This window comes from Mizuhopecten yessoensis, unplaced genomic scaffold, assembly GCF_002113885.1.
Source record: "Mizuhopecten yessoensis strain PY_sf001 unplaced genomic scaffold, ASM211388v2 scaffold213, whole genome shotgun sequence".
Classification (NCBI taxonomy): domain Eukaryota; kingdom Metazoa; phylum Mollusca; class Bivalvia; order Pectinida; family Pectinidae; genus Mizuhopecten; species Mizuhopecten yessoensis.
In genome coordinates this window covers 368,744-383,613 of record NW_018403434.1, presented here as the reverse complement: position 1 = coordinate 383,613, position 14,870 = coordinate 368,744, and the positions used below count along the sequence as shown (strand labels likewise).

The 14,870-nt window shown below is 36.9% G+C and overlaps 1 protein-coding gene across 1 annotated transcript; it reads left to right on the top strand.

Moving 5' to 3' along the window:
• The first annotated feature begins 803 nt into the window (after positions 1 to 803).
• On the top strand, positions 804 to 14,847 carry LOC110463693. Its single transcript, XM_021518530.1, has 4 exons — positions 804 to 983; positions 8,787 to 8,913; positions 12,971 to 13,044; positions 14,377 to 14,847. The coding sequence occupies exons 1-4, from the start codon at positions 845 to 847 to the stop codon at positions 14,400 to 14,402; spliced, it is 366 nt and encodes a 121-aa protein (XP_021374205.1). The 5' UTR covers positions 804 to 844; the 3' UTR covers positions 14,403 to 14,847.
• The last annotated feature ends 23 nt before the right edge of the window (positions 14,848 to 14,870 follow it).

The window sequence follows — 14,870 nt, the reverse complement described above, 5'->3', positions numbered from 1 at the left end:
CCTACGTCTTCTAATTATTCACTATTTCATTCATTTCAAATCAAATAAGCAAACATTATTGTTAGCTGAATGAACTCATTGTTAAAAAAGAAATTATATCGAAAATTATGGAATGAAAAAAAATGTTATTCAAACGTTCATGTATAAAGCACGTATACGAAAATAAAATAAAAATACTCCAATTACCCTAGGTTTTATCATCACGAGTAACTGTTATATTATGATACAGTTATTAAACAAAGGTCAGGTTTGTAGACTAAAATTAACTAGAGTTTTAACACTACTAGACACGAAGATTAGGGGACCCCAAATGATAACATCACAGTTCATATAACAGGTCGGGCCAAATATGGAAACATTGTTCCCGTATGATATATGGTACAGACTTTTATTCTGAGTTCTGTGATAAATCTGGTCATACACGAGGATCTAATCGGCACAACAACAATCGAGACGTTTATAAAAGAATGAACTAATCAAATCAAATCTACACAGCTGACTGACCATCTTTGTTTCTGCTGATTACAAAAAGCCTAGTACGTCATTTATCCGTGTTCCATATATACCAACACCCTGTCGTATCTAGTGTTGTCAGCTTAATAATGAAACAATCCAAAAAATAGATTAAAAAACATTTATATTATTGTTATTTAATATGAAAACAAATAATGCATGTCCTGTTATTAAAAAATGTTCATCGCCGGGTAAAAATCGTTAAAATACTCAATCCTTTTCTGACGCGTTCCAAAAAACCAACAATTTATGACTTCCTTTTTCGCTCATGAAGCTTGAAACAGCTTCGTTTTTAGCTATCTGATACAACAGGGTATGCCTTACCTGGTAGATGTATCCTATATGTGTCAGAAGTGTGACATACCCCTACCGATGTCCCACGTACAAGGGGTCTATGTATCCCCCGTACATGTTTCTGGTACTTGTGAGTTTGGTTCTGTTACAGGAGGCACGGTTTGGGAAAGCTGAACGTAAGTAAATTCTTTATCATATCCACATTACAATGACAGTAATTATGTTGATGGCATTAAATACAAAGACACATATTTTATATATGAAAATAGGAAACAGGTTTACCTATTTTGACTAAGATAAGTTATTTAATCTATTTTTGTTAACCTTCTGAAGACTTAATTATCATTTTAAAGTACGATTTGGTAGTATTTAGTGAGAAATAATATTTCATTGTACATACATTTCTATATTTGAAATGTTTGATAACAGCCATTGTGATGTCATAAATAAACATACATTGATGGTAAAAGACAAAACGGGGCTATTTATTGTTTATCTTGGCATACTTTAATCTGTGCTATTATTTTACACGGTGAAGTGAATCGTTTTCATTCTGTCCGAATGTCATGCACTGACGTTCGAGATCCTCTGTAAAAATAACTGTATGACAGTTGCAACAAATATGCACCTGACGCATACCTTTCTTTCTGGTGGAAATTTATCAATTAGAATTTAATTTTACATTCTGTCATAAAATAGTCGTCCAATTGACAAACTAACGATTAAACGTGGCGACTTTAAATTCGCAGTTGTTTTAACTGTAAGATACTGTACGGGCTACTGTGATACTCAGAGCCTGTTCTCAGTGTAGTCGCTCCTAATGACCAGTATATCACACAACCTATTGACCAGTATATCACAAAACCTATTGACCAGTATATCACAAAACCTATTGACCAGTATATCACACAACCTATTGACCAATATATCACACATACTATTGACCAGTATATCACACAGTATATTGACCAGTATATCACACAGTATATTGACCAGTATATCACACAGCCTATTGACCAGTATATCACACAGCCTATTGACCAGTATATCACACAGCCTATTGACCAGTATATCACACAGCCTATTGACCAGTATATCACACAGCATTTTGACCAGCATATCACAGCCTATTGACCAGTATATCACACAGCCTATTGACCAGCATATCACACAACCTATTGACTAGTATATCACATAGCAAGTTGACCGGTATATCACACAGCCTTTTGACCAGTACATCACACAGCCTATTTACCACTATATCACACAGCCTATTGATCAGTATATCACACAGCATCTTGACCAGTATACCACAGCCTATTGACCACTATATCACACAGCCTAGCTATTGGCCAGTATACCAAACAGTCTATTGACCAGAATATCCCACAGTCTATTGACCAGCATATCACACAGCCTATTGACCAGTATATCACACAGTCTATTGACCAGCATATCACACAACCTATTGACCAGTATATCACACAGCATTTTGACCAGTATATCACAGCCTATTGACCAGTATATCACACATCCTATTGACCAGTATATCACACAGCCTATTGACCGGTATATCACACAGCCTATTGACCGGTATATCACACAGCCTATTGACCGGTATATCACACAGTCTATGTCTATTGACCAGTATATCACACAGCCTATTGACCGGTATATCACACAGTCTATGTCTATTGACCAGTATATCACACAGCCTATTGACCGGTATATCACACAGTCTATGTCTATTGACCAGTATATCACACAGCCTATTGACCAGTATATCACACAGGCTATTGACCAGCATATCACACAACCTATTGACCAGTATATCACACAGCCTTTTGACCAGTACATCACACAGCCTATTGACCAGTATATCACACAGTCTATTGACCAGCATATCACACAACCTATTGACCAGTATATCACACAGCATTTTGACCAGTATATCACAGCCTATTGACAAGTATATCACACAGCCTATTGACCAGTATATCACAGCCTATTGACCGGTATATCACAGCCTATTGACCGGTATATCACACAGCCTATTTACCAGTATATCACAGCCTATTGACCAGTATATCACACAGCCTATTGACCAGTATATCACAGCCTATTGACCGGTATATCACACAGCCTATTGACCGGTATATCACACAGTCTATGCTTTATCCATTATCCGTGACTCTTCGGTCCTCCATGTCTTCAAACTATGGTATTCTGGTATTTGCCGAAATTGTTTGCTGTGTCCTAAATTGTTGGTGATTTATATACTTTTCTTTATTTTACTCGAGATATCTTTTCACAAAGTGTTGTTACTGTACTCCACCGTATATAAATTTGGATACATATTTTCAATCGATTCTACACACTTATGTTTTTTCTGGGATAAGATAAAATCTTGACGCTCGCCTTATCCAATTTGAGAATTTAGCCACTTTTGCTTTGTACATAACTCTAGATCTGAAAGCCTCTATTCTGATTGACGTCGGGCAGTTTTGCAGTTTTGAAGTTTTATCTGGAAATAAAATCTTACCACGTTGGTTTGAATTTCCCAGAGTTCACATTAACAAGAGATACCTCTTTAAACAGCGATATTGCATCTATATCATTTAATATCATTTATATCTGAAAATAGATTTTAGAATGTTTTCAAAGGACTTTCAGCAATATTTCATACGACAGCTGTGTTAATCGTAATAATTATCAGGACGAGTTTTTAAATAACGAACATTGTATTCATCGATATTTTACATGTGATATTTAATAGTATCTGTATGTTAATCTATGACAATATATTGTGGGTTATTGTTAGATATTACCAGACCTGTATATGTGTTATGCCTGTGTTGGGTATAACACTGGTAGTAGGGACACAGTGTGTGCTGTCTGTAGATGGTATCTATGACTAGTACTGTGGTCAGGTCGTACAAATGAAGACCGATGAACGGTAGTATTGTAGCACCTGTCGGACAACAAACTAAACAAGGACCATTCATAAACTCAACTTGTATGAGAGCTAGAAAACATATAACAGTGTATTTAAGTCCAACGAGCCCCCTTATAGATGACACAGTTTCAACACCGGTATAGTCCATGTTTGATGACACCGGTTCAAAATTCTGATCATATAATGAGGATATAATAAAACTCACACTTGTGCAAATATATAATGCAAAGCGATATGGGCTTAGTCAGAGATTTAAAGAATGATTTTAATAAGCATGTTTAACTGATATTACGAAATGACAACCTTTTTTGTATTTTCAGTCCCCGAGAATGACCTTGTGACTGGACTCTATTTGTCACACTTACATGTTACATGTAGTCTAACAATGAATACCTGTTGTAGCGGGAGCCACCGATACATGATAAACAGTATATTTAATTGAATTTAATTGAAAAGTAATGGACGCAGGCTAAAAGCCTCTAAGTCCATATCACAAAACATAGTATAAAAATATTATATTGTCACTAGTTAACATATATAAACTTTCCCAAAAGAGTTATTTTAAAAGTCATTATCAGTAATTATTGTAAATAGTGTCCTTCAGATGGTTATCCAACAGGATCTCAAAGTCCTTCGTGGATTCTGCATTTACAACCGATTCCGGTAGACCGTTCCAGATATCAACTACCCTAAACGTGAACGAGTTTTTCCTTAGCTCTGTACTACAATCGTTGTTTATACAGCTTAAATTTATGTCCTCGTGTTCTTTCGTTATTATCGTAGACAAATATGTCTGACGTGACTTTCTCATCAAACTTCCTCTTCACAATCTTGAAAACGTTAATCAAATCACCTCTAGTCCTTCGGTGTTTTAGTGTCGGTAGTTTTAATTTTTCTAAACGTTCTTCGTAGGAGATTTCTTTAAATCCAGGTAGAAGCTTAGTGGCTCTCCGTTGTACATTCTCTATCATCTGGATATCTTTAAGTTTATACGGACTCCACGCACTGGCTGCGTATTCTAGATGCGGTCTTACCAGAGCCTTAAATAACTGTCTAAAAATCGATTCGTCCAAAAAAGTAAATGATCTTCTAATAATCCCGAGTACTGAATTAGCTTTATTTATTGAGTTTTGAATGTGGGTCCGAAAGTCCAGGTTTGCATCCACCGTTACTCCTAAATCTTTTTCACTGTTGATTTTGTCAAGTACGACTTCTCCAGTTTTGCTCGCGAGACGGTATGTTCTATTATTGTTTGGTGATCCTTTAACCTGAAGAACCTTGCATTTATTCGGATGAAATTTCAGAAGCCAATCATCAGACCATTTTTGAAGATTATTCAAATCTGCTTGTAGAATTTCCTTATCCTCATCAGTTCGTATCTTGCGGTATAATTTANCAAAACATCGCGAAGTTCCTTTAAAGCTTTCGGATGCATCCCATCGGGTCCTGGTGATTTGTTAGCATCTAAATTGAAAAGTAGTTTCTTGATTACATCTCCATTGATTGACGTGTCTTGAAATAGGTGACTGACAGGTCTGGCTAGGAACGGAGGTAGCTCCCCCGGTGGTTCTTTAGTAAATACACTCGTGAAGAAATTAACCAATACTTCTGCCTTCTCCGAATCACTAGTTGCTATTTCTGTAGGGTTTCCGTTCAATCCTTTTAGGTCCGAAATTCCCGATCTCACTTTTCTCTTAGCATTTATATATTTCCAGAATCGTTTAGGCTGGTGCTTCGCATTAAGTGCAATTTCCTTTTCCATCTCCTTTTTTGCCTTCCGGAGTTCCCATTTGACTTGGTTTCTGAGTTTGGCATACTCCTTATACCTATCTTGTGTTTTTGTTTCCATAAACCTCGTCCAAGCCCGATGTTTTTTATTGATTTTATTCCTAAGATCCCTGTTCAACGCTAGGTCGTTTTTGCTGTTTGCAGTTGTGTTCTTCTTTTTTGGGATATATTTGTCCGCAGTATTATGGAATATACGGAGAAATTTGTTGTACGCTTCTTCAGTATCCAGGTTAGACAAAGTTTCTGTCCATTCCACCTCCCGTAGTTCCTTCTTCATGTTGGTATAGTCTCCTTTACGGAAATTATATCCTGTTTGAAAATTTGTGGATACCGTTTTTATCCTTATCAGAGTTCGGACTTCTATAGACACAGCCAATCAACACTTTCTCCTTATCCGGCGATGTTAATTTTACCCAGATGCTCCCTTTAAAGCTGGTTGCAATGTCCACTTCCACGGGTTTAAGGCCTTCCTTGATGTAAATACCTATTCCACGGTGTCGATTGGGGTCGTTTTCGTTTATAAAAAATTCGGGTAGATTTCAGTTATACCTATCGCGTCTATACCCCTCTCTTTCTGTTTAATCCTTAGTTTTAACTCATCCAATTTGTTTAAAAGACTGTCAGCATTAGTGTAAAAGCAGCTCAAGTTATCGTTTAATCTTCCCGAATTTTCGTTTTGGTTTTGATTTTCACGATTTTTCTGTTCCATGGGGGGCCTTTTACCCTGTGGACAAAACCCCCGGTCTCCTTCTCGTTTCTCTTTTTCGCTTCTCCCCTTAGCGCTGCCTCTCCTCTTTCTGATTTGGTCAGATCATTATTAATCCGAATGGATTTGTAATCATCATTGGTTTGAAGATTCCAAATATTTTTGAAAAACACAGATTTATAAGCAATGCTACCGAAGCTGACTAGGATGGGTCGGGTTTTCTCCTGTTGTTTTCTGCCTAGTCTGGTAATCTTGGGAATGTCATTCAATCCCTCAGCCGAGACTTTGCAGGTTTTAAGCATCTTTGTAACTATCTCCAAATCCGCATGTTTTGCGTCCCCGTTATCCTCTTTTTCGTCAATCCCGAAAATGATTATGTTGTTTTCTCTGCGTTTTTTATCGTTAAGCTCCGATAATACAGTAGATGTAGCATCATTGATACTAGTATGGGTATCCTTGGATGAACTTACAGAGTTTGCCAGTTCCTCTTGAATTATCTTCCTCACCTCATCAGTTCCACACTTCGACTTTATAACGAGTTCAAGCTTGGTAATTCTTTCCTCGAATGCTGCCATTATCTCAGCACATTTGTTTTCCACTATGGTTTCGGTATGAAGGTTTTTTCTTACTGCCACATTGCATGGCGCGCAAAACCACATCGAATCCGTTTTGTTCAGAAAATCATATTCCGTGACTTCTTTCTGCAGGCACGCGATACAGAAACGGTCTTTGCAGCGTTCACATTCCAGCATTTTAGCGTTTGGGTCTCCATTGTCCGTCTTCTGACACAACTTGCAGGTCCAAATGTCCGACAAAAACGGGTTGGAACTTCGTCTACTACTCCATTTTCTCTCTCCAGAACGCGTGACCACTGTTTTCTTCTTCTTTTCGCCTGATCTGCTTGACGACGATGTTACGTCCTTAGATCCCGCTGGACGCATGTCGAAAATTGTAGAGATCTCTGTTCCTGTTGGGGGATGAGTCCTTATACCACCCGCTCCATGTAGAGCTAATATTTAGCTTCTTCTTTGACAATTTCCAGCACAATGTGACGTTGATAAACTATATAAAACTGAAAAAAAGCTTCCGATTTACCGGAGACCGGAACAATGGCGTCTGTTACCATGTGACGTCATAAACCTATATACTATGTCTTTTTGTAACACTCTTGGTCATTTTATTGATATGCTGTGAATGGAACCTAGAATGTGTTGTTGTTTCAACATGTTTACTGTTAACTGTGTTGGTGACTTTTATATTGCATGCACCATGATTTGGTTACAATATCATCCTTTTGTTGCGATTTATATTTTTAGGTCACCTGAGCTTTGCTCAAGTGACCTATTCCGATCACTTTCCGTCCGTCGTCGTCCGTCGTCGTCCGTCGTGCGTCGTGCATAAACTTTTTACATTTTCAACTTCTTCTCAAGAACCAATGGATGGATTTTTTTCAAACTTGGTCAGAATTATCCTTGGATACAAAATTGTAACATTGGGGTTCCTACCCCACCCCTTGGGCCAGGGTGGGGCCCCAAAGGGAAAATTAACTAATATTTCAAAAATCTTCTTCTCCAGACGCAAAGGTACTACAGTCATTTTCTCTGCATGGATACAAAGATCATCAGGTGCTTTATTTAAATTGTCAATTTTAGGACCCCCGTGCCATCCCTTCTCCCTGTGGGAGGAGGTTAAGTTTACTATAGTTTATATAGGGAAATAACACTTTTGGGTATATTTTAACAATATTCTGTAGGAAATTATTCTTACTTAGTGAGAATTATCCTTGGAGGAAGATGGTTTTGAATTGTTAAATTGGGATTCCTACCCCAACCCGAGGGGCCAGGGCGGGCCCCAAAGGGAAAATTAACCAATATTTCAAAAAACTTCTTCTCCAGACTCAGAGGTACTATAGTCAATTTCCGTGCATGGATAGAAAGATCATCAGGAGTTTTATTAAAATTGTCATTTTCAGGCCCCCTGAGCCATCCGTTCTCCCTTGGGAAGGGGGTAAAGTTTCCTATAGTTTATATAGGGAAATAACACTTTTAGGTATATTTTTTCCATTTTCAGCAGAACATTATTCAAACTTGGTCATCTTTGGTGGATGAGGGTATTACATTGTAAAATTGGAATGCCTTCCCCATCCCCAGGGGCTAGGGCGGGGCCCCAAAATGAACATTTACCAATATTTTAAAATTCTTATCCTTTGATGACATGACAAGTATTGTGTCTCACTTAGCGTACATGCTGATTTCCACATCACATCTAAACAATAAAATAAAGCTACCAGTACCTATGATATAACTCAGTTGACCGCTAAGGCCCTTGGGCCTCTTGTAATTAAATTTCAACTTGTTTTATTCATGATCCTCGGAGAAACATATTTAAGTGAATCCGTAAAATGTGCATGATCAGTAATATTTACCGTAAAATCTCGAAGGCGACCTACACAAATTACCACTTCCCTAAAAGTAACACCGCTTAAATCAAATTGGTATAGAGTATAAACATAGGCTTTGTTACTTACAGTGGTGGAAGAGGAAGCGTGTACCATTAACGGGGAGCCTGATTACTGCCCTCTAACGGAGACATGTTGTACTAATTACTGCTGTCCCAGTAAAAGCATCTGCTTCAATGATGCATGTCTGTCATACTGGTAAGTCATACAACCTCTGTTCTGTGTCTTTATGTAAGTTATTCCATTCAACAAAGGATGTCTTGTATAAATATGGTCCTACCACCTACGTTTGAGGATATCCTTCTGAATGTCTTGTATAAATATATTCCTACCACATCCGTTTGGGGATATCAATGTGAATGTCTTGTATATATATGTATCATTGTGAATGTCTTGTAAAAATATGGTCCTACCACCTACGTTTGAGGCAATCATTGTGAATGTCTTGTAAAAATATGGTCCTACCACCTACTTTGGAGGAAATCATTGTGAATGTCTTGTAAAAATATGGTCCTACCACCTACGTTTTAGGATATCATTGTGAATGTCTTGTATAAATCTAGTTCTACCACCTACGTTTGAGGAAATCATTGTGAATGGCTTGTATAAATATGGTCCTACCACAAACGTTTGAGGAAATCATTGTGAATTTTTTGTATAAATATAGTCCTACCCCTTACGTTTGAGGAAATCATTGTTAGTGTCTTGAATAAATATAGTCCTACCACCTACGTTTGAGGCAATCATTGTGAATGTCTTGTAAAAATATAGTTCTACCACCTACGTTTGAGGATAGCATTGTGAATGTCTTGTATAACTATACCCCTACCACATACGTTTGAGGAAATCATTGTGAATTTTTTGTATAAATATAGTCCTACCCCTTACGTTTGAGGAAATCATTGTGAGTGTCTTGTATAAATATGGTCCTACCACTTACGTTTGAGGAAATCATTGTTAATGTCTTGTATAAATATGGTGCTCCCACCTACGTTTGAGGATATCCTTCTGAATGTCTTGTATAAATATGGTACTACCACCTACGTTTGAGGATATCCTTCTGAATGTCTTGTATAAATATAGTTCTACCACCTACGTTTGAGGAAATCATTGTGAATGTTTTGTATAAATATAGTCCTACCACTTACGTTTGAGGAAATCATTGTGAATGTCTTGTATAAATATAGTCCTCCCACCTACGTTTGAGGAAATCATTGTGAATTTTTTGTATAAATATAGTCCTACCACTTACGTTTGAGGAAATCATTGTGAATGTCTTGTATAATTATAGTCCTACCACCTACGTTTGAGGATATCATTGTGAATGTCTTGTATAAATATAGTCCTACCACATACGTTTGAGGACATCATTGTGAGTGTCTTGTATAAATATGGTCCTACCACCTACGTTTGAGGAAATCATTGTTAGTGTCTTGTATAAATATAGTCCTACAACATACGTTTGAGGATATCATTGTGAATGTCTTGTATAATTATAGTCCTACCACCTAAGTTTGAGGACATCATTGTGAGTGTCTTGCATAAATATGGTCCTACCACCTACGTTTCAGGATATCATTGTGAATGTCTTGTAAAAATATAGTCCTACCACCTACGTTTGTGGATATCATTGTGAATGTCTTGTAACAATATGGTCCTTCCACCTACGTTTGGGGATATCATTGTGAATGTCTTGTATAATTATAGTCCTACCACCTACGTTTGAGGACATCATTGTGAGTGTCTTGTATAAATATGGTCCTACCACCTACGTTTGGGGATATCATTGTTAATGTCTTGTATATACATGGTCCTACCACCTACGTTTGAGGAAATCAGTGTGAATGTCTTGTATAATTATAGTCCTACCACCTACGTTTGAGGATAGCATTGTGAATGTCTTGTATAAATATAGTCCTACCACATCCGTTTGGGGATATCATTGTGAATGTCTTGTATATACATGGTCCTACCACCTACGTTTGGGGATATCATTGTGAATGTCTTGTAAAAATATAGTCCTACCCCCTACGTTTGAGGATAGCATTGTGACTGTCTTGTATAAATATAGTCCTACCGCATCCGTTTGGGGATATCAATGTGAATGTCTTGGATATATATGGTCCTACCACCTACGTTTGGGGTTATCATTGTGAATGTCATGTAAAATTATAGTCCTACCACCTACGTTTGAGGAAATCATTGTGAATGTCTTGTATAAATATAGTCCTACCACATCCGTTTGGGGATATCAATGTGAATGTCTTGTATATATATGGTCCTACCACCTACGTTTGGGGATATCATTGTGAATGTCATGTAAAATTATAGTCCTACCACCTACGTTTGAGGATAGCATTGTGAATGTCTTGTATAAATAGGTCCTACCACCTACGTTTGAGGATATCATTATGAATGTCTTGTATAATATAGTCCTACCACCTACGTTTGAGGAAATCATTGTTAGTGTCTTGAATAAATATAGTCCTACCACATCCGTTTGGAGATATCATTGTGAATGTCTTGTATAAATATGGTCCTACCACCTACGTTTGAGAATATCATTGGGAATGTCTTGTATAAATATGGTCCTACCACCTACGTTTGAGGAAATCATTGTGAATGTGTTGTATAAATATGGTCCTACCACCTACGTCTGGGGATATCATTGTGAATGTCTTGTATAAATATAGTCCTACCACATACGTTTGAGGATATGGTCCTACCACCTACGTTTGAGGATATCATTGTTAATGTCTTGTACAAATATAGTCCTACCACATACGTTTGAGGATATGGTCCTACCACCTACGGTTGAGGATATCATTGTGAATGTCTTGTATAAATATGGTCCTACCACCTACGTTTGAGGAAATCATTGTGAATGTCTTGTATAAATATGGTCCTACCACCTACGTTTGAGGATATCATTGTTAATGTCTTGTATAAATATAGTCCTACCACCTACGTTTGAGGATATAGTCCTAACACCTACGTTTGAGGATATCATTGTGAATGTCTTGTATAAATATGGTGCTACCACCTACGTTTGAGGATATGAGGATATCATTGTTAATGTCTTGTATAAATATGGTCCTACCACCTACGTTTGAGGATATGAGGATATCATTGTTAATGTCTTGTATAAATATAGTCCTACCACATACGTTTGAGGATATGGTCCTACCACCTACGTTTCAGGATATCATTGTGAATGTCTTGTATAAATATAGTCCTACCACCTACGTTTGAGGATATGATTGTAAATGTCTTGTATAAATTTGGTCCTACCACCTACGTTTGAGGATATCATTGTGAAACGGAGTCAAATACATTACGAAATCAATCGATCTGACAGAGTTGATTTGACCACGCGGTATGAAATAAAAACTCGAAAATGCAATCTGCGACTTTGGCACTTTACCTTAATGAAATATCAAAGAAATCAAAACTTTCCGTTTTTAAGACCAATGAATCAACCGAGCTAAAAGAGTAGTACAAGAATAACAGTGAGCAAGTTTGCATTAATATGTAATATGATTGTGACTGATATCATGTAAGCATTTGTATTTTATTTGTAGTCTTCCAGTATATAACTCATGTGAGGTACCATATTGTATATATTTAAAGCACAGAGTGATATGAAGTAACGTATGATCTGGTAAACACACACAATATGAGATAACATATTGTCTTATAACCGCACTTCGATGTGAAGTAACGTATTATCTTATGGTCACACTCATGTAAAGTGACATTGTTTTGGAGGTACAATCTGATAAGAGGTACGATATCATCCTGTAAGCACACTGTGATGTGAACTAACGTATGATTCCATCCATGTGAAGTAAGCTATTGTACGAACATTACGATGAGAAGTAACCTATTGTACGAACATTACGATGAGAAGTGACCTATTGTACCAACATTACGATGAGAAGTGACCTATTGTACCAACATTACGATGAGAAGTGACCTATTTTACCAACATTACGATGAGAAGTGACATGTTGTACCAACATTACGATGAGAAGTGACCTATTGTACCAACATTACGATGAGAAGTGACCTATTGTACCAACATTACGATGAGAAGTGACATATTGTACGAACATTACGATTAGAAGTGACATATTGTACGAACATTACGGCGAGAAGTGACATGTTGTACGAACATTACGGTGAGAAATGACATGTTGTACGAACATTACGGTGAGAAGTGACATGCTAATGAACCCTGATTTTGTACCGGTAGGGTCATCGTTGTTCCTTCAGTGGTGGCGCTAGGCATCCTCTTCACCATCACACTATGCTGTATAAACCACATAAGTAAGTATGGCTTAGAAATACGAAATAAAACATAAAGGTTAATTGCCTGCTGTATACAATTAATACATTTCAAATGGATTTTAACTGGCTTCATGTATATATTCCTGACTTAACGATTAATAGCTTTAACTTATGCCCGGATATCTTCACTAGCTAGCTAAACATAGCTAGCATATTGTATAGTAGGTTGCATAGTGCATGAACATTAGTAATGTATCTTACAGCATAGCTATGTTTGTTACTTTTAATTCCAAAAAGAATTGAGGACATAATGCCATAGACATCAATCACATTATTTATGTTTCGCAGGAAATCAATCATGACAAAGTGTCGTTCAGGAAATGATGCGATTTGGTTGTTGTAGAATATCCGTCAATATATTTGTGGTGTAGGAGGTGATATTATCTGTGTTGTGTAGGACGTGATATTATCCGTGTTGTTAAGGATATCGTCCTATCAGTTTTATTGTGAAGTTGGGCTGTGGAGGGCATCTATCAATACATCTGTGTTGTGTGCGAGATCCGCGTTGATATTCGTGTTGTGTACGAGATCCGTCTTGATATCCGTGTTGTGTGTAAAATCCGTCTTGATATTTGTGTTGTGTGTAAGATCCGTTTTGATATTTGTGTTGTGTGTAAGATCCGTTTTGATATTTGTGTTGTGTGTAAGATCCGTTTTGATATTTGTGTTGTGTATGAGATCCATTTTGATATTTGTGTTGTGTATGAGATCAGTCTTGATATTTGTGTTGTGTATAAGATCCGTCCTTATATTTGTGTTGTGTGTAAGATCCATTTTGATAATTGTGTTGTGTAGGAGATCTGTTTTGATATTTGTGTTGTGTATGAGATCCATTTTGATATTTGTGTTGTGTATGAGATCAGTCTTGATATTGTTTGTGTATGGCAATTGTCATATCAATTTTATTCTGTAGGAAGTTATGGAAGTTGCGTTGTGTTAACACATCAATATTGCCATCTGTCAATACGTTCTCGTTGTGTCGGAAATTATACCATTTGTTTGTTGTAGGACATCGGGCTTATCAGTTTTACTGTTTAGGAAATCGAGTCAATGTTTTAGGAAATTATGCCATTAGTTTGTTGAAGAACATACGTCTTATTATTGGTTTTGTGTCTTTCGGTCATTACATGCATGCTTCATAGGACATCACACATAAACTCGTGTAGTGTACGACATTGACATATATTTTGACAAGCCTTATAATAGTTGATAATAGTTATAACTTGTAGAAGTGGTAAAAATATATATAAATAACTTTAATTGCACAAAAGTTACCGTTAGTTAAAAAAAACATTTTTTGTTTGCTTTCAGAAAATAGAAGATGGACTCCCGACTGACAGGTCATCAAAACATGTTCTTTCTTTTAGAATCACAATTTACTTTATTCTAGTCGTACGAAGTAATTGTTAATGATTGGTAATGCGAGTATTTTTGTACTTCTCGTGAACCTATAAACAGTGTTACAGTGTTATGTTTGTCTAAATGTCTGTGAGTTGCGTATTGTACATAAAGTTTGTTTAAGCGCGTTGTAATGTATACAGGTAGTCGGGATTATTATACCTCTACTTATTTTACACTATACAAAAGTAACCACATAAACAAGCTATTTCCCCTCTAACTGCATGCCAGGGAAATAGTTCGTCTGGAGGGGTGCGATAGTTTTGAAACTATTTCCCTCGGAAAATGCGGAAAATTGAGTGACGTCGTGGCCGGAGCCTGACCGAATATTGACCAATCAGCGCAATCGGAAATTTTTAGTTTTGTTAATAAAGTGTCCCAACTGTTGAAAATTTGTTGTTTAATAA